This window comes from Miniopterus natalensis, chromosome X, assembly GCF_054644295.1.
Source record: "Miniopterus natalensis isolate mMinNat1 chromosome X, mMinNat1.hap1, whole genome shotgun sequence".
Classification (NCBI taxonomy): domain Eukaryota; kingdom Metazoa; phylum Chordata; class Mammalia; order Chiroptera; family Miniopteridae; genus Miniopterus; species Miniopterus natalensis.
Genome location: NC_142103.1, coordinates 36,471 through 57,120, shown reverse-complemented (window position 1 = coordinate 57,120; position 20,650 = coordinate 36,471). Strand labels below are relative to the sequence as shown.

The 20,650-nt window shown below is 47.6% G+C and overlaps 1 protein-coding gene across 7 annotated transcripts; it reads left to right on the top strand.

Annotated features, from left to right (window-relative positions):
* The first annotated feature begins 13,935 nt into the window (after positions 1 to 13,935).
* Positions 13,936 to 19,509, top strand: EOLA1 (endothelium and lymphocyte associated ASCH domain 1). Of its 7 annotated transcripts, none has more exons than XM_016203666.2 (5): positions 13,937 to 14,200; positions 15,285 to 15,335; positions 16,112 to 16,269; positions 17,762 to 18,044; positions 18,906 to 19,509. In XM_016203666.2, the coding sequence occupies exons 4-5, from the start codon at positions 17,792 to 17,794 to the stop codon at positions 19,157 to 19,159; spliced, it is 507 nt and encodes a 168-aa protein (XP_016059152.1). In that variant the 5' UTR covers positions 13,937 to 14,200; positions 15,285 to 15,335; positions 16,112 to 16,269; positions 17,762 to 17,791; the 3' UTR covers positions 19,160 to 19,509. The 7 variants fall into 7 exon arrangements, with proteins under 7 accessions (XP_016059157.1, XP_016059156.1, XP_016059159.1 ...); XM_016203664.2 differs by having other exon boundaries at positions 13,937 to 14,209; XM_016203671.2 differs by lacking the exon at positions 16,112 to 16,269 and having other exon boundaries at positions 13,936 to 14,200.
* Positions 19,510 to 20,650: the final 1,141 nt, after the last annotated feature.

Below are 20,650 nucleotides of genomic sequence, written 5' to 3'. Positions count from 1 at the left end.
GTTATTTTCTGTAGGAGTGGTCGGTAAAGTGACATTTGAAAAAAAGCTCCAAGGACGTGAGGGTACAAGCTATGTTGATGTCTGCAAGAAAGGTGAGCAGCCATTGTGCAGAGGTTTCTTGACAGTGTTAGTGGACCACAGAGGCCAGATGTAACTGGCTGGCAACAGGAGATGGGAGGAGGGAAGGTCATAACTCCCTGACAAGAATCACTCACTGTCTGCCTGGGACTGAAGGTTGGGAAACACCACAGTCCCCATCCTCCCTCTAACCCACCACAACTCCCCAGTGAAATAACCTAACATGATGCCTGGCAGATTGGAGATCTTTTTTGCATGAAGAAATGCATAAATATTAATGTTGTTATTGGGGGCTTCCTATGACTCAGGCAACATGTTAATTTGGTCCTCACAGCAATGCTGTGAAGTAGGCACTGCTATCATTCCCATTTTACAAGTCCAGAAATTAAACTCAAAGAAGCTGAATCACTTGACCAAGGACACACAGCCAGGAAGTAGGAAAGCAGGGTAGCTCTCAGTGAGAGGTGTACTTCCTCCTCAAGTGGTAAGCAGAGCATAGTCATCACCTGCAGCCTGCTGCACCTGCTTTGCTGTTTCTTCTGGCCCCAGCATGGGCAGCTGTTCACAGCTGAAGCCTGGCTGGTGTCCCCCTGGGAAGGGCCAGCTTGTGCCTGCTATCCCCAGGCTAAGGGTGAGACAGCGACAGCCAAGGGCCCAAGATGGCAGGCTTCAAGTGGCCCTACAGCTGTCCCTCCTCATCCTGACACTTCCCTTGTATTGGGGGCTACTCAGGGTCTTGCCCTTTCCCTCCCAAAATTACGGTCTAATGTCTCAGGAAAGTCTGAACCCAATGTCAATAAAGGCTCCAATGGATGTTTACAAAATTGTTCTTACTCTTATTTCCTCTTTTCTTGGCATCTATAATATTTTCTCATAGCAATAGGTGCCTCCTATGAGCTTGTAAACTAAGAACATAATTATATACTTGTCCTTATCAAAAAGCCATTAAGAAAAAAAATTCAGTAAACCCCAGGGTTGATCAAAGTGGAGAATGAGGCAAAAGTCACTCACTCTTCCTGCCTCTAAAAATGTCTTATTTTATGCATTGAATACAATCCTATCCAGGTCCAGGGATGGAGTACTACATGAGGATTAAGGAGGCAGACTGGTCCTTGCCTGCTACTCTCCCCCAGTAGTGCACAATCTGTGGGAAGGAGGGGCAGAAGTATAACTTGATCACCATAACACAGTTGGACTTTTGATTTGTCAAAAGGAAGCACTTCCCCAGAGGAAGCACTTTATATGAATACGAATTCAACTCATCCAACACTGATTCAAGCAGCTCTGACATGTTGCTGAGGTCTTGCAGTCCACCAAGAAGGGGCAGCTGGAAAGCCTGTTCTGAACAACAGCCAGGCCTCTAATGACAGGTATGAGAGATGAGAGACTAGACATGCAATCTCATCTGTATCTTTCTGGGAGAGTTTAGATTTGAATAAAGGTGAATAGCTAGTATTCATTGGCAGCTGTGGTTAGCACACCCTAAGGTGGCCCCAATGAGTCACATCCATGCATAATCCCCTCTCTTTGGGTGTGGGTGGAATATGTGCTTCTAATCAATAGAGTATGGTGAAGGTGAGACAGGATGTCACATCTGTGACTACATTATGATAGAGATATGAGTCTATCTTGCTACCAAACACTAGAGGAATCCTCTTGCTGATCTTTGAAAAGCCATTGTAACAGCTCATAGAGTGAGCCATGTGGCAGGGAACTATGGGTGGCCTTAAGGACCTAAGGGCAGCCTCCAGCAAAGAGTCAGTAAGAAGCCAAGAACTTGGTCCTAGAACCACAAGGAAATGTATTCAGCCAACAACCACATGAGCTTGGCAGAGGACTTCAAACCCCAGAAAAGAATACGGCCTAGCCAACACTTTAATGGCAGCCTTGTGAGACCCTGAGCGAAGGATAGAGCTAAGCTGTGCCTGGACTCTTGGCCCACAAAACTCTGAACTAATAAATGCATATTGTTTTAAGCTGCTAAATTTGTAGTAACTTGTTACAAGCAACAGAAAATGAACACAACAATATTACTAATTCATAACATAAATAGACATTTGACCCTAAAGTTAAATCCCTTCCTAGGGTGACCCAACAGCAGTCAAACAGGTGTGGACATGACTTCTCATGGTTCTGAAAGCACCCACACCACAAGAGTCCATGAGTGCAGATTTGAAGTGTTCTGCAGAAACCAGGCCCATTTCGACAAGTTCCCCGGGTATGTGATGGCTACACAGTTCTGGAGAGAAAAGGCCACTCTGTCCGCAATCTAGCCATGGCCACAATCAAAGAAAAGGTTGAGGGAAAAGGGGATGTCTTCAAGTTTCCAGCAAAGCCCAAGAAGCCACAGACACTGCTGAGCTTGAACTTGCAGGGCATCCAGAGGGGCTTAAAGGGTGAAATGCAGAAGTAGAGGGATATGATGGTGAAAGTGAAAGCTGAAGACTGACTTTTTTGGACACATAATCCAATTTAAGGAACACAAAGCAGCCATGATTGCTATAGACACCCTAGATTTGAATAATTCCTACAACTGAAATTTCAAAGGTGAGAATTTTCAAAGTACTTAAACACCCCAACCAACCAGAAGGTGAAACCCCTTCCTAAATATCAGGTGCATCCACACAGCACTTTCAATTCACTGAACAGTTTTTAAGGAAGTAGCTTAATTTCACTAAAAACTAAAATATTTGGCTGAAAGCATCATAAAATCAGACCTCTGATGTCTTAAGATTGGCACAGCTCTGTAGCTCAGAGCCTACATGAGACTTAAGAGGGGCATCAAAAGTAAATAGTCCTGCCCAGCTGGTGTTGCTCAGTGGTTGAGCCTTGACCTATGATTCAGGATGTCACAGTTCGATTCCAGAGTCTCAGGCTCAATCACCAGGAGGCGGCGTGCAGGAGGAAGCCAATCAATGACTCTCATCATCGATGTTTCTCTCTCTCTCTTCCTCTCTCTGAAATCAATTAAAAAATATTTTTTAGCCCAGCCAGGCATGGCTCAGCAGTTGAGCATCGACCTAGGATCCAGGCAATTAGGGTTCGATTCCTGGTCAGGGCACATGCCCGGGTTGCGGGATAGGCAGCCTGACTCTCTCATCATTGATGTTTCTATCTCTCTCTCTCCCTCTCCTTTCCTCTCTCTGAAATCAATAAAGATATATTAAAAAAAAAAAAAATTTTAATAAAAAATATTTTTTAAAAAGTAAACTGTCCCAATCTTGCTTTATAAAATATACAAGAGCAAATATGAAATACATTTCTGGAAAATTAAAGAAATAATGATTAGTTCCACTTCCAGTTCGAATCAATGAACAAAACATATGCATTTATTGTCTTTTATGAATTGGGTTGACACTAAAACAGGGTCACGTGTGCAGGAAGATGTTTATTAGGGAGTGCCTTTGGGAGAAACATCCACAGAAAGGATGAGAAGGGAGCAAGACTGGACAGACTGGTTCAGGACTTGGCTAACCCCATGAGGCAGTCTAGAACTAGAATAGCCCTTTAGAGTTGTCTCAAGTTAGGCTGAGATGGTGAGGTATTTATATATCACCTTAATAAATCATTAAATGTGGCTACACTAGGAGGGATTTGATCTTGGGAAAGTTGCCTCTCTGCAGCTGAGGCAAGCCCTGAAGGGGCAGACAGCCTTAAAGAGGAGCCCTCTCAGCAACTGGGGCAAGAAGGCCTTCATCAATAGGGGATTTAGATGGCATGTTTCTGTGTTTACCACCCTTCCTCCCTTTAAAATAATCATGAAAAAAAAACCCACAAAAATAATATAACATGACAGCATTAGTTATTAGGGAAATGCCAATCAAAACCACACTGAAGTAGCACTTCACACCCACTAAAATGACTGTTATCAAACAACATTAAAAATAATAAGTGTTGGTGAGGATGTGGAGAAATTGGAGCCCTCATACATTGCTGGTTGAAATGTAAAATGATTCAGCTGCTGTGGAAAAGAGTTTTGCAGTTCCTCAAAAAGTTAAACACAGAATTACCATATGACTCAGCAGTTCTGCTCTTATATATAAACCCAAAAGAAATGAAAACAGCTGTTAAGTCCAGCTGGGCATGGCTCAGTGGTTGAGCATCAGCCTATGATCCAGGCGATTGTAATTTGATTGCCAGTCAGGGCACATGCCTGGGTTTTGGGCTTGATCTCAGTAGAGGATGTGCAGGAGGCAGCCGATCAATGACTCTCTCATCATTGATGTTACTATCTCTGTCTCCCTCTCCCTTCCTCTCTCTGAAATCAATAAAGATATATTAAAAATAAATAGACATATTTTTTAAAAAAAAGAAAACAGGTGTTTAAACAAATATATGTACATACATGTGTATAGCAGCACTATTCTCAATAGCCAAAAGTGAAACTAGCCAAAATGTCCAACAATAGATAAATGAATAAACAAAGTGTGATATACGCATATACTGAAATACTATGCAGCCATAAAAAAGAATGAAGTAATAATGGATGACTATTGAAAGCATCATGCATCATGCTAATTGAAAGAAGGCAGACACAAAAGGTCACATATTGCATGATTCCATTTATATAAAATATTCAGATTAAGTAAATGTCTAGAGTCAGAACACAAATTGGTGGTTGCCAAGGGTTTAGAGAGAGGGGTTGGGGAGCAACTGCTTAATGTGTATGGGGTTTCATTTGGGGGTGATGAATATGCTTTGCAACTAGATAAAGGTGGTGGTTGTACAACACTGTGAATGTACTAAATGCCACTGAATTGTTCCCTTTAAAATGGTTACTTTTATATTATGTGAATTTTATCTCAATAAAAAGGGTTTTTAAAAAGTGGGAAGGGATCTGCAATGGCTTAAAAATTCCACCAAAGTTCTAGAAGCTGTGACATCAAGACTGATGAAGGTGACAGCCTAGACTAGCTTCAAAGGGGACTTCAACTAAGGAAGAAACAAAATTAGGTTAGTCTCCCAACTCTGAGGTAGCAGGTATGACAGAGGGCAGAAGTAAGAATTGCTTAAACCACAGAGATTAATTGAAGGTTTCTGTATAGACTGTACTCTCCACCAGAAGGCTGAAAAGCCAGTATTTAATGCAAGAAGGAAGAAGAAGGAAAAGGGGAGGGAGGGAGGGAGGGAGGGAGAGAGGGAGAGAGGGAGAGAGGGAGAGAGGGAGAGAGGGAGAGAGAAGGAGGAGGAGGAGGAGGAGGAGGAGGTCTTCTCTAAAGAAATTGAATAAATTGTTGAGGGAGGACTAGAAAAGGTGAAGTGGGTATTCAAACCACACATAAAATCTCCCTATTATGACATTTGGAGGACCCCGTAAAAAGCTATCAGCACACTTCCTCTTCATCTTAAAACAAAGACTACTAATCAATAAGTCTCGCCCATGAACACAGAGCAACCAGTCAGCCTCAATCTTAAGAGCAATCAGACAACAAGAAAGGCCAAACATTTGAAGATGGTATACAGGATGACAGAGAAATATCAAGAAAAACAATTAGCAAAGTTGGCCCTGGAGGAAAAAGATGATTAAGGGACAGAATAATTAAAAGAGGACAAACTGAAGTATATTTTATTAATATCCTCAGAAAGATTTGAGAGGATTTTGAATGTAAAAATAAAAACAAATTACTATGAAAAATTATAATAGAACATGACAGATCACTTGTAAATTAAAACTGTAATTGCAAAATTAAAAATCCAATAAAAGAATTTAAAAATCAAATTGAGAGAAACTTGAAAAATGTAGAACTGAAATACAAGAAAGGATTACACCAAGTGCTGGCAAGAATATGGAGCAGTTCAAACATTCATACATTGTACGCAGGAGTTGTTCATTGGTACAACCACTTTGGAAAACTTTGGGGCAGTATTTACTAAAGTTCAACATGTGCCTACCCTGTGAACCAGAAATTCTATTCCAATGCATATACCCCACAGACATGAGTACTTATGGTCACCAAAAGACATGTACAAGAATATTCATAGTAGCATTATTCATAGTAGGACCAAACTGGAAGCCATCCAAATGCCATCTACAGTATCCAATAATTTGGATAGACAAGCTGTGATATAGTCACAAAATGGGATGCAATGAAGAAATAAGAAAGAACTACTGATACATGCAACAATATAGTTGAATTCCAAAAGTATGTTGAATGATAGAAGCCGGACAAAAAACAGTACATAGTGTGAAATTAGCTTTATATAAAGTTGTAGAACAGCAAAACCAATCTCTGGTGATAAGGTTACCTTTGGTTATCTTTGGGGAAGGTACTGACCAGGATAGGGGCATGAGGAAGTCTTCATGGGTGCTGGAAATTTTCTAATATTTTATCTGATTAGTGGTTACAAGAATGAATACATATGAAAAAAATTAACTTCTACACCTAAGATTTGTACACTTTGCTATATGCAAGTTATGCCTCAATAAAATAGGTAAAATAAAATGTAGGAAATATGAAACAAAATATGAGTCAATTAGGAAGACCAACATCTTACTAAGTTATAGAAATGGAAAAGAAAAAGTAGAAGGGAGACAGTTATTAGAGATATATTGGAAAAATAACTTCAGAGCTAAATAAAGAACTGAATTCAGACTGAAATAATAAGTGTGTAGCACAATGAATAAAAACATACCCAAGCTTATGCACAATTTTGTGAAAGTTCTAAACATCAAAGATAAGAAAAGATTCTAAAAGCTTTCAGAGATTAAGAAAATTACATAAAATTTCAACGTGAAGTTTTATACATGGCTAAACTGTCAAACAATGATGAGAATAAAGACTTTTTCAGACATGCAAGAATTCAAAAACATAAGTTCTATTTCAACCCTTTTTAGGAGGTTGAGGATGTACACAAGCAACCCAAAGAAGCATGGAAGTATACCACCATCACTACCATTACCAATACAAATGTATGTGTTATATATGACATACATTATCATATATATCATATACAGCCATGCATCACATAATGCTGTTTTGCTCAACAATGGATTGCATGTATGACGGTGGTCCCATAAGATTATAATGAAGCTTAACTTCCTGTGAGAAATGAAAGTATATGTGGTTTGGGAAGAATTTTGGAAAATTGGGCGGGTACCTGCAAAAAAAAAAAAAAAAAAGAAAGAAAAGAAAGAGAGAAACTAGACCTCCTACTCACACCATACAAGAATAAACTCAAAATGCATAAAAGACTTAAATGTAAGTCAAGAAACCATAAAAAAATCCTATAAGAGAACACAGGCAGCAAAATATCAGACATCTCATGGAGTAGAATTTTCACTGATACATCGCCTAGGGCAAGAGAAACAAAGGAGAAAATAAACAAATGAGGCTACATCAAAATAAAAGGGTTCTACACAGTAAAAGAAACCAAAAAAATGAAAAGGAAGCCCACTGTATGGGAGAACAGCAGGTTGTGTTTGGGGTCAATGAGCTGGCTGCTGTGGCTGGAGAATAAAACAAGAGGGCCAAGGGGGTAGGGGAGGATGCTGAAAAGGCAGATCAGGGCCAGATGATCCAGACCTTTGTCTTATGTTGTCTTATATCTGCCCTCTCCCTTCAGGCACACTTAACAGGGATGCCTGGTTAGCAAATGCCTTGGAAAAACATCCACTTCCTGGCCTGGCAGTTGCCTGATGCACAAGAGGCCAGCCACAGGGTGGAGCAGGTTCTGCCCACGCAAAGGTGGCTGTTCCCCTACGTGTGCTACTTAGCATACACCCATTCCTGGGGCATGAAACCCAGGCATTGGTTCACCCATTCTATCAATATGGAGTGCAAGGACTCAGACACAATGAGGGCCTGACCCCCAGGCCCAATGTAGGCCTCTGATGATGACCCTGGCTCTGCGGTTCCCTGAGGAGCTGGTAGAGACTGTCAGGTCGACTTCACAGGCTGAAAGGAAACCCTGCTCCCTTAGTGAGTGTTAGTCCCCTAACTCCCTCTCAGCATCAGCTTCCTAAAAGATCCAATCTAAGATTAACGGTTCTAGAATGGTCCAAAAAGATGGTGGTAGGATGGGGGTCTTGGTACATAATTGCTCCTCATCCACCCTACTGGAAAATGAGGACCCCATCCTGGGGGCAGGTGGTGTGCAGAGAGCCCTAACACCAGGCAACAGCCCAGTGGCTAGAATTTTCACTGGACCTGCAGGAGGAGAGGAATTTCCTGGCAGGTAAGGAGATACAGGTATGTGCAACATGTGAATGGATGGGGGTGACTTCTGTGCTTTGATTACCAACAGGGGAATGAGAAGCTTAGGGTGACTAACAAAGTGAAAACTAAGGGAGAGCCCTGGAGACTCCTGCATAGCTTACAAAGTAATCCCTATGTCAGGCAGTTGACAAAGGTCAAAGCCAGGATTTGATCGGAGTGGCTGAACTTCAAGGACGTTCAAAGACAGTTGAACATTCAACCAAGGCAGGTCTGCCATCCCAACACCAAAAGTCCCCTTGGGAAAACTTGCATCACTGACACAAGGAACAGGAGTTCCTGGGCAAAGGCCAGAGAAGACCTGGACTTCCCAGATTTCTCTGAAAGGTCTGAGCCTGTGGTAACAGCCCACCCCTCCCCATAAAGAGCTTGTGCACCTACCCCACACATGCAGGAGCAAAAAATGGCACATGTTTTTCCTCACTGGTGCCCTCCATCCCTGGAGGTAGGGTTACTAGCCATCCTGATTTGCTGAGGGACTGGCAGTGCTGCAACCTGGACAGTCCCAGGAAAACCAGGAATAAGTGGCAGCCTACTGCCAGGCAGGACCCAACCAGGGTGAAGTCACCACACAACACAGGCAGGGCATACAGGGCCTGGTAGGGGAGCAAATGGACTATACCTCCACTCACCAGAAGGTCCCAGGGAGGTCCCAGGGAGGCACTGAAGGGCAGAAGCCAGGGGCGCATGATGATGAATACCACTGACAAGGAGACCACCACAGAGTGGTGGTGGTGGTCAATACAATATGGCCCCCCTGTGGGTGCAATGGATGGGCAACTGTCCAAGGTACAGCCTACAATGGAAACTCAAAAGAGCAAAAACAAGACAACAGGGGGCTCAGGGAAGCTACTCCAATGAACAAGTCATGATACCTTGCCAAGGTTCTGCCCCTGAGCCAGTTTTCAGACCTGGAACCATGGACTAGGGGGGTGCCTGGGACTCCAGGGAGGACCCTGCAGCACCATGGCAAGAAGACACTGGAGTGATCCCCCAGCCCTTCCCAAAAGGACCTCCAGCTATGTACTGGGTGACTGAACACTGAAAAATGAACAGCCTAGACAGTTGGAGGCTGGGAAAACTCAGTGCCCAATCTGACACTGAGTTGGGAGACTCAATAAACTCTATCTCCATGTATTCTTAAGGTAGGCCCCCTGTGCTAAAGTTTCTGAGCAGAGGATGCCACTGGGTAAAAGATACACTGGGCCAGTCCTGAGTATTTCAGTGGTCTTGTTCAGGGAGAGCCTTGCATCCAATTTACTCCAGAACGAGGTGCTGAGCTTAGTGAGATATCTTCTGAGGAATCTTTCAGAAACCACACAAAATGGTAATACCACATGAACTAAACTGGGTAGATAAAATGTATAGAGAAAGATATGGGAGAATATACCCAAATAGTAAATGTTCTTGCCTCCAGGTAACACCTCATGAACATCCTTTGACCTGATTCTTCACGTACTTTCTGTCCTTTCCTTAGTGGCCACAGTGAGCATTCAGATACTCAAGAGTCAGCTCAATAGGCATTCTGAACAGAGACTAAGGATAGTAAGGAACACATAGACTAAGAGACCAGGAATGATGGAAACGTGGAAATAAGTGTCTTCCCAACCCCTATATAATATAACTGTTATATTAAAGTTAATATAACAGTTTGTAATATGAATGTAAGTGGGGGGGGGGGCAGAAGTTCACAGAAGCTCCCAAGGTTCCAACTCTGCTGTGCCACGTTCTGTGAGCAGGTCCCACACCTAACCAGGGAGTCCAAGTCACCTGTCAGTATCTGCAGGATCCCTGTAGTGCAGCTTCTTTCCACAGCCTTGGAGTTTTAGGGAGACCAAACCAGAATTAAGTAGTGCTCTCAGGTTGGGCCACTCGATCTGGGCTGTGCTGAGAGGGACACAGCCAACCAGAGCTGCCCAACGGACAGAGAGGAAGGCAGGGCCAGGGGAGTGTGCACTTTGGAAATAGGCAGAATGCTGGGGAGTCCAAATGTGAGCTGGGGAAGAAGAAACAAGGCTCTCTGTCTTCCTGTAGTGGCAAGGCTGCCCCCAGCCTTCTGCATCAGTGCAGGGCATGGAACTAAGGCCAAGCGATGACCAAGTGAATTAGAGAAAAGGAGCCCTTTTTCACAGGCAGAGTGCTAGACCCAAGGGCACCTCCTCTCAGGGGACATCTCATTCCAGGTGGCAGGCAGCCTCCAGCAGGAGGGGCAGTGGCGTAGTCCCTGACCTGTCTGGTTGCTTATAATTTGGAGAGTCTAGGCAAATACTGAATCCAAAGCAGGCCTGCAAGGAGAAGGAAATCAGTCCCCAAGGGGCAGGAGGAAGAATCTGAAAAAGAATCTGAAATTAGATTAGCATCCTAATTTCACAATGTGTGCCCACAACTTGAAGCAAAAAAGACAAGCAGCTCAATAGAAGGATGGGCCACAGGCAGTTCTCGGAGGAAACAGGACATGCTGAAAAGTAAAGGAGGAAGACCAGGAATTTGGGTCAAGCAGGTCTGAGCCTGGTGGTGCCACAAAACTTGTGGTAGGAGCACACTGGAACCCTCTCAGGGCCTCAGAGCCAAAGAATCATGCACAGTGGGGTGAAGAGGGACAGCAGACTGGAAATGAAAGTGCTCAGAGGGCCATGGGGGGCAGGGAGTTCTGCAGGGTGCCACCAGGGGGACAAGAAAGGGAGGCTGACTTTCAGCAGGTGCCCTGGACACTAAAGGGGTGGCTGTGTTCTCGGGCACAGTCCCCTCGAAGAGCAATGGCAGAAATGGCAAGGGCTTCCTAAAAGGAAGACGGGGTGCATTATGGGGATGGAATTGCAGGCTGGGGAAGAAGTGGAGCTTGAGGAGGAACTTCTATCCTGCCCTGGAATGCAGGGAACACTGTAGCAGAGGTATGGTCACTGGGAGGGAGCAGGAGGAGTCCCAAGAAGGCCCCAATGTCCTCTGACAGCTGCCAGGTCTCCAGGGCACCCATGGAAGGCCAAACAGTGGAAGGCAGGAGGGGACAGGGTCTGGGAGGTAAAGATTGACTTGCCTGCAAAGATGACCATAGAGGGAGGGAGTGAAGGCCTGTCCGTGCCAGGACTTTGTTCATGAGAGGGGATGGGTAGCAGCTGGTGAAGAGAATGTCACCTGGAGGTCAGAAATCAAATCATTTTAGGGTTCTGTGCCAACTTTTTATTTGTACTGAAAATCAGGATTGAGTTGCAACTGTGTCCCTTTGACAGGAGCAACCAAATACCATCCCACCCCCACCTGCAGCATGGCCAGGACACTCTTCCTGGTCCCACCCACCCAGCATGGAACTGACCTCTCGGCCACTACTCTTGGACTTCTCCTTCATCAGAATACACTGCTCACCTTTACTGTTCTTCTCCAAGGGAGAGATCTTACACCCAGTTCTCAGCATACACATGAGTGTGAGAAAAGGGAGTTCTTCTGTAGCGCCATCACTGTCCCCCACCAGCAGCCATACAGTGTAAGCCTCTAGCTCATTAGGCAAGTTCTGTTTCTTCAAACAACAAGATTTGGAAGGAACGCCACAAGCCGGTCACTCAGGGGACCCTCCTTCATGTCTTGAAACCCCTATGGGAGGTTCTGGGGTGCTCAGCAGCAGCTGGAAATCATTCTTGGGATGAGGAACCAAGGATGGGAGGCCAGCATGGATGGAGTTGGAACTAGTGATCATTAAAGCCCCCTGCAGGTACCCTCTGCCCCTCACCTCATGGCCAGCATTTCTGTTACCTCCAGCTTCTGCCAGAAGAGAGTAGGTACAGCTCACTATAAGAGAAAGAAGTCCTCTGTTGACTCACATTTACTAAGCAACTACTATGGCCCGGCACCTGGTTTACAGAAACCAGTAAGACACAGGCCTTGCCTTCAAAGGACTTGGAGCCCCTGAGGGAGCCCAGACTCTCAGAAGCAAGAGTTACAACCCTGGGAGGAAAGTAGGTGGGAAGGTATAGGGTGCTACCAAAACTGGGACACAAGACTATCCAATGCCTGGGTGTGGGGCAAAGAAGGGGATGTTAAATTTGCACCTGGAAGGACAGGAGTTTGCCAGGAAACGAGGAGGAATGCATTCCAGGCCTCGGGAGGCACAGGAGCCAAAGGTGGAGTCCTGTTAGAAGGCATGAAGGTGCCCAGGGTGCAGGGACTCAGCAGCATAGTGACTCAGAGAGTTGGGAGATGTGGGAGAGCTGGGACCACTGGAAGGCCCTCCCACAGCCCCCAGGTGTTTAAACAAGAGAGAACTCTGAAGGTTTCCAGTTGGGAGTTGATGAGGACAGATGTGCAGTTTGATGGCACCTTGGAGGACCCACTGGAGGAAGAAAGGCAGGGTTATCCAGTCCAGTGGGGAGACTAAGGTAATGGCACTGACCCCAGACCATGAAGCCTGAATTCAAGGAGTAGCAGTGGGAATGAGAAAGAGTAGCACTTATTCCGATCAGGCATTTTAGAGGCAGGAACACAGGACTTGGTCAAGTAAAAGTGAGGAAGAGGGAGGGTCAGTGGACACAAGGGGTCAAGTGTGGCAGCACTGAGAGGGTTGATCCCATAACAGAGCTAGAAGAGAAGAAATAGCTGATCAGGAAGCTGGCCTTGTTTGAGACATGTCAGCTCTGAGGGGCATCAGGAAATGGGGGGGGGGGTTCTTCTCACCTATAATAAAAAATGCAATATGAAGACCTTATCTCAAGACCATAGTAGCACTACTACAGGGCAGGGTGGAGTAGGTGGGGTGGAGGAACTTGCAAAAAGCAGAGCTGGCCTGGGCATTCAGTCCTTAGGTGCAGTACTCAGTCTAGCTGTCCTGTCATCTGGGGCCTCCCTGTCCCCTGGGGTCCATTCTGTGGGTCACCTTAGGTCACTGAGGATCCTGGGCTGCCACTTTGACTCATGCCTACGGGTGCAGTCCAGACTGAGGGCAGATGTCACGGTAATCAAAAGGGCACTGCCTGACCTTGGCCACTGAGTGGGCATAGCCACCTGCCACATGGTTCCCAGTGCCCAAAGGTACTACCCTGCCAGCTCTGCCCCACACTCCCCGTGGCTCCACTCCCACTCAGCTGTCCTCCTCAGCTTCCCTTCAGCTATGCCCTGCTCCTCCAACTTTCTGGCAGCTTCACCTTGCTCCATCCCTAGCTATGTGCAACTAAGCCCTACACCTCCACAGCAATCGGTCCTGCTCCAACCCTCAGATCCACCCCCTCCTTTCTCACAGTTCTACCTCCAGCCACTCCTCCAGTTCTTTCCACACGTCATCCTCCCCAAGAGTTCCGCCTCCTGCCACAGTTCCGCCCCCAGCAACCCCCTCCCCAACTATTTCCCACCGATCCGCCCCCAGCTCTCCCCACTACCCAGCTTTCCCTACCTCCTCCTTCACCCCCGAAGCTCCTCCTCCCCCAGCTCTTTCCCATCAATCCTCCCCAGATATTGCTCCCTGAGCTCCGCCTCCTCCACTCCCTCCCACAGCTCCTTACCCTGCTTTCTCATAGTTCCACCCCCAGCTACTGCCCTTGGCTTTTTCCGCCTATAGCACCTAGATACTCCTCCCCCAAGTCCGCCTTCTCCCAAAGTCCCGCCCCCTAGGTTTGCCTAGCCCTGCCCTTTCCGCTGCCAACCCCGCGTACTTTTGGTCCTTCCTCTCGGTTTCTGGCCACTGGTCCGGAGGCCCCTACCTGCCCTGGTCATCCCGCGAGCCTCAGTGTCCCGTGAGTCCAACAATGTCTCCTAGCAACCGTGGCCTGCGTGTGTGTCTACGTATGTACTTACGTGCGTGTTTAAGTTACTGCCTGGCTGCTTACCCACATGCCAGCTACTTGCTTGCAGAATCTAGGCATGCGTGCTGCTGAGTCAGGGCGTGCTGCAGCGTCAGGGCGTGCTGCTGCGTCCCGCGTGCCACTTAAGTACGTATGGTATGTGTTTATGTTCCTTTGTAAGCTAGCAAAAAGGGGGTTTTTGTATCTGCCCCGCTGGGCGGTAACTACAGCCAGTGCCGGTCACCAGTCACCTGTTCGCGATCCCAGCGCAGCCAATGCGCAGTCAGGTTGCGGCCCTGGTGCACTGTGGTGTCGCCTCTTCCCAGAGTCCTGGCCTCCTTAGGGCGTGGGAGGCGGTCTTCTCGGCACTGGCAGTCTCGCAGGGCTGCCGGGAGGTGGCGGACTGGCCTTTGTGGTGGCCTCAGCTGGGTCAACACAGAGCGTAGCCACTTGCATGGCCAGTGGCGCCAGGACGACCCGAGTCACCAGAAGAGAGCCAGGACGCTCAGTGCAGCTGCTGGCCTGCTGGGTCTTCCAAAGGACAGTACTTCAGGGTTGGGGTTTACTGTGCTGTGGGTTTGAAAGCATACTCCACCACAGCCCAGGTCGCACTTCTGTGTCTCCTCCTCTGGCTACCTTCACTTGCCCACCATTCTTGTTTGTGTGTGCCTGCGATGGGCCTCTGTGGCCTCTGCTCATAGAAACGAGTGTACTGGTCCACATGCGCAGGTCTGTCCTCTCTACTTACCGCTTGGCCCTTAGGCTCTCACCACCCCACCTCACCCAGACCCTAGGCTGTGTGGTACTCAGCTGGTTGCCCATGGCACCCCTCGCAGTGGGACCTACCCAGGATTACATTGAGGGGAATGGGATTGTAGGGTCCCCAAATCTTTCCCAGTTGATGATGTGAGGGAAGGTGAGATTTTTTTCTCCTCCTGGATACGGGGTCTGCTGGGCTGTAAGAACATGACCCACTTACCTGAAATGGTTTTCTCTGCTTCTGGCTAGGCCATCATGTGGTCCCTGACCAGGCAGGGGATGACAGAGCCACTGCCGTGATGAGCAGACCAAACCCCGAGTGAGGGACCACAGTGTGTTTCCCACCAGTTAGAACCTCCTCTGTGCTGGTGGTTTCCAGTCCTTGCTGAGTATAAGACTGTTCTGGTATGTTAGCCAACATTGCTGTCTTGTCCCTAATCACCTTGTCTCATTATCCCTCGTCCTTGTGCAGGTGAAGAAGTAGAGACAAGTGGAAGAGTTTCTTCCTCAGGCCACAAAACAGGTACACTGCACCATGAGGCGGAAGGGTACTCAGCCCCCTTTGTGCCATTATAGTTATCTCAGTTCTCCTTAGGGATGCTACCCATCCAGTTCAGTTCTCCTTGTGATTTTGTGGTGTTGAGGAGAAAAGGGCCAATAAACTCAATGGCAGAAACTAGGCATATGCCCCAGTAGAACAAATGCAAATGGCCAGACCACAGGGGGACATCCAGCCTCTGTCATAAATAATCCAAACCCAATGACTGGGGTGACCCTTCATCACCTGTCAGGTGGGCAGAGGTTAAGCACAGTGATAATGCTGAGAGCCAAGAAGCATGTGAGGAAATGGAATCCTAGCCCATGGTTGGCAGAGCATGCATGGGCTCTGTGGAACTTCCAACTTCTGTGGAAGGCCATTAGCTGGTGTGTATCAGCATCTCAGATGTGCATGCAAGTGACCCAGGCCTCTTCCTAACAAGTCTACAGTCGAGTGTTTGGGGTAGTGTTCTTTATAGTGGCGGAAAGTGCAAAGCGGCCTGTGACTCTTCATCCATAGGGGAAAGCCAGTCAATCATGGGGCAGCTGACAATGGGATACCATGCAGGCAGCAAAATATAAGCTAGAAGAAATGTACAGACGTGAAGGAATGTGCTTGATGTACTGTCAATGGCAAAATCATTTTCTACTCTGTGGAGATCTGCGGGAAAGAGCTATGCCTCTGTAGTTGTTTGCCAAGATAGTCACATCAAAGCACCACAGCCCAAGTGGCTTAAACAACAGACATGTCTTGTCTCACAGTTGCGGAGGCTGGAGGTCAGAGATCAAGGTGTCGGCCAAGTTTGCCTCTACTGAGGACTGAGAGAGAATCTGCCCATCTCTGTCCCCAACCTTCTGATGGTTTGCAGGCAAGCTTTGGCATCCCTTGGCTTATAGATCTTGATCTTCATCTTCACAAGGTATTCTGCATGCATGTCTGTCTGTAAATTCCCCCTTTAGGTGAGGGCACCAGTCATTGCATGAGGGTTTCATTTTAACTTGATTACCTATGTAAAGCCCTTTTCTTTATGAATAAGGTTCTGGGGTGAGCAAGAGGGGTGGGATCCAGAGCACAGGGTTAGGTGACCCAGCCAGAGAAAGGGAGAAGGAGCTGGGCACAGGGACTGGCAGGATAGTGGGCTGGGAAAGGAGTGGACACAAGGCAGCTTTCATCCTCTGGCCCTTGACTTTGAGAGTGGGTGTGTTTTCATAAACACAAGGACATAATAGCTGAGGTGAGGTTTATGTCCTTTAAAGACAGGATGAGACAGCCAGAATGGGGGTGCTCATGTGAAGGGCAGAGCCAAGGCTTAGGCCCTATGATGATGTGTAACCACCAGTCGTGACAGTCCTATGAGATGCCAGGTACTCAGCCCTGTGGAGACTGAGCTCCGCCAGGTACTGTAATCTGGCTGAGTCTTTGGCCTGGGTTCTTGCTACTGCCACTGCACAGCTCTGTCCTCCAATGAAGAGGAAGTACACCCGTCCCTAGGTACCAGGAAAGGTGACAAGGACGGGATGATGCAGTCAGGGCCCCCATGATCATAGGTCATCTATTCATCACTTGGTGCCACCTTCTCAACTGTAGAATGGGGTGACAGTGGTGCTGCCCCTACCCAGTTATTTAGGATTGAATTCTAGGATCCATGGATCATGCCCATCCTAGGGCCTGGCATGGGGATAGTGCTTGGGTACCGGTGCCGGTTGTTCCTGCTCCTGTTCATTTCTCTAGGCTTGGGTGGGGGCCCGGGTGTCTGCTGACAGCAGATAGCAGTAGTGCAGCCAGGAGTTGGAGGAGGGTGGCACCCAAAGAGGTCGGAGTCAGGGTCAGGAGGAGACACCTGGCAGAATTATCTGAGCTCACACAGTGTCCCCAGGGCTCAGCTGAGGTTGGATCCCAAGCATTTGCAATCAGCATCCCTGGGAGAAGTGCCAGGGTGCTCAGGAACCTGCAGCATCTGATAGTGTTGGGGTGGGTGGAGGTGGGGAGAAGAAGCAAAGCCCAGGATGGTCTGTGCTGGGAGAGGACTACAACCCACCCACCAGCTGTGAAGCCAAAGGGCCTCCCTCCTTCCTGTGTGCTCCCCTGACCTTAGTGACCTCCTTTGTAGAACTGAGCACAGTGTGTCCTGACTGCCTTTTTGTAGCTGTCTCACTCCCTTCCTTGAGCTCCCCAAAGACTCCATCTAATGATGGACAAGGCATCCACATTGCCATCCCTTTCCATTGTGCCTGGCAGCTGACTGTATGGTAAAAGGAAGAAGGATCCCCACATTCTCTGCTCTCCCACCGTCCCTGTCAGTGGGGTTCCAGGGCCTCCAGGGGACACTGAGAAGAGGTAAGCCCACAGGCATGAACTTGGAGGGCTGGCGCATGATGCTTATTGACATTCACACTTCTGCATTTCCATAGGCCACGTGAAGCCCACGGATCTCTGGGGAGATGAAGTTCTGCTGCCTCTCCTTCCGGCAGCCTTATGCAGGTTTTGTCTTAAATGGGGTCAAGACTCTGGAGACTCGTTGGCGTCCCGTGCTGAGCAGCCACCGGCACTGTACCCTCGCAATCCACATTGCTCACAGGGACTGGGAAGATGCTGTCTGGAGGCAGATGCTGCTGGAGAGGCTGGGATGGAACCCCACGCAGATTCAGGCCTTGCTTCGGGAAGGGGAGAAGTATGGCCGTGGAGTGATCGCTGGCAAGTGGCAACACCCCAAGCACTGCTCAGACCCCTCCAAGGGTACCCCCAGGACCTTGCTCAGGAATTTGGGGCTTGTTTTCTTTTTAACCTGTTGGGGTGGGGGCTGCAGTTTTTGTAAGCAGCACACCTTCAAAGGGGCAGCAAGGCGCCCTGGGCTGGGGTTCCATGGACAGAGTTTCTACAACCTGGGTGAACTCCTCTGTCCACTCTAGGCCTCAGTTCCCATTGGTGATCTGAGAGGCAGGGAGAGGCCCCAGTTTGCATGTGGTGATACATGTGTGTGTGTGTGTGTGTGTGTGTGTGTGTGTGTGTGTGTGTGTGTGTGTGTGTGTGTGTGACAGACCAGGAGAGGCCGCACAGCACACAGAGAGGGTTGGGCGACCTCCAGACTCAGGCAGCCTGCCTGACTTTACACACCTGCCCCATGCCCACTGCCCGTGGCATCCTGAGCAAGTTCCCTCATCCCTCAGTGATTGAGGTCCCACATCAGCCCCTTTCACCTAGTGAAGTACTTGGGACCTAATTGCCTGTGGGTTCGGCACAGCAGCCGGGGTCCTTCTGACCTGTACACGCTGCCCTCAGCGGTCTAGCTGGGACCTGCCTATTACTGGGTAGAGCTGTAGAGGACCAGGCCCTGTCCTCTTCATTTCTCTCTCTCCCCTGGCCTCACCCAGAATTCCTTGAACAGAGTTAACACATTGGAAGCGCTCAGTCAGAGGGTCCCAGCTCACTCCATGTCCATTTGGTGAAATCAGCCTGGTTTCTAGTGGTCGTAACTTTGAATAACCGTTTTCTCTCACAGGCAGACCTTGGTTTATAGAAGGAAAAACATCTCTCTGCTTCTCTCTTGGTGCACAGGGCTCGTTGACATTGGGGAAACTTTTCAGTGCCCAGAAAACTTAGCTCCTGATGAGGTCGTGGAACTGGAAAATCAGGCTGTGTTGACCAATCTGAAGCAGAAGTACCTGACTACACTTTCAAACCCCAGGTGGTTACTGGAGCCCATACCCAGGAAAGGGGGAAAGGATATCTTCCAAGTAGACATCCCAGAGCACGTGATCCCCTTGGGGCAGGAGGACTCCTCACAGGAAGGTTACCGACAAACCAGCTGAATCATGACCATCAACTGGCCATAATGCCCCAGACGTAGAAATCAGGTTCAATCTGAATTGGCACCACTGTGCAGAGCACTACCCACCATCTGCTGTTCGTGTAAACAGATTTCTGGGCTCAGATGTAGGGGGCTTTCATCCTGAGATGCCATTCTGGGCTGATTGACAGTCTCAAGGACTTTGACCTTTAGGGAAAAGGGAAAGCTGCTGCCGCGGTCCAGCCGCAGCGGGAGTCAGGGTTGCCGAAGGTGGGCAAGGCGTCGGCACCGGGAGACAGCAGACTACACAACTCAGAGGTGGTGTGACACTGTTCTACTTTATTGAGAATCAACATGATCTTTTATACTTTCTTTTTTGGCTACGATTACATTTTTTCGGTTAGCAAGCAAGAAATATTATTCACAGGTTAAACAATACAAGTTTCGATTTCATCAGAACGGAACAATTTTGACTTATTTTTTAGAATAGAGGAGAAAGGAAAAATCAGTGACCTATAGAGTGATAGATGTGGCTTTGTTTGCAGCAGGAATATATTGGCTTGTGAGACAGAAATTTTATATAATATTTGCCTGTGGTTACTACTTCGTATGGTTATATTTTAACTGTGGACCTATTCATAAGCTATTATATTCTTCTTGCCATTTTCTTCTAAGAAAAGAGTGCCTTTTGCCATAGCTATTGATTAACTGCTTAAGAATGCTTTTCTTTTGTTTCTTTGGGAGCAAGCACCAGCGTGGCTGCTGCCTTGCCAAGCGTTTCATGAAGGGCAAGTTCTCATACTGAACATGCCTTCCATTTACATTAACTATTCTGATTCCGTTCTCATTGGAAGCACCTGTATAAGGCAGAGGAGGGTCTGGTAGCCTTTCCATACTCTTAGCCCTTTTCAGGGGGATGCCACAATCTGCCATTTATTCTATGTGCTACCCAGGGTGGCCCTGTACAGCAAGCGAGGGGCGATGGCCTTTTTCTTGTCCTTGACTAATCCTGCATTCATAGGTGGGGGCACTTGAGGATAGGCGGCTGCGTGAGCTCAGCTTTCTCTAGTTCCTCCATAAATTCCTTATTGGGGGCGCCAGGGGGAGTTTTCCTAGCTTCTTCTAATGACAATTTGTTAAAGCATCCAGCACATGTGATAGTGACTGGACTTGGGGAAATCAGGATTTCTTCAGAAGTGAGAACATTGTTTACCATCCCCAGGTTAGTTATTGATTTATGGCCCAAAATCCCCCTCCAAGGAGGAGAAGGGATATTCCCATTAAGCCAATTACTCCCACCCACATGCCACGTCCTCTCCTCAGAAGACACCTTCCGTGAAGCTTCCTCTCCACGTCCGGATTTTGTCAGACGACATGGTTGGGAGAGGACGCGACAAGCTGCCACTAAATATCTTGGTGTTATCACTCATTTTGGGCCTGCTTCTTCCTGGGTTGTACAAAGAAATATGATTTAAGAGAACTGGTTAGTGTTCAGGGCTTCGTTATATGTTTT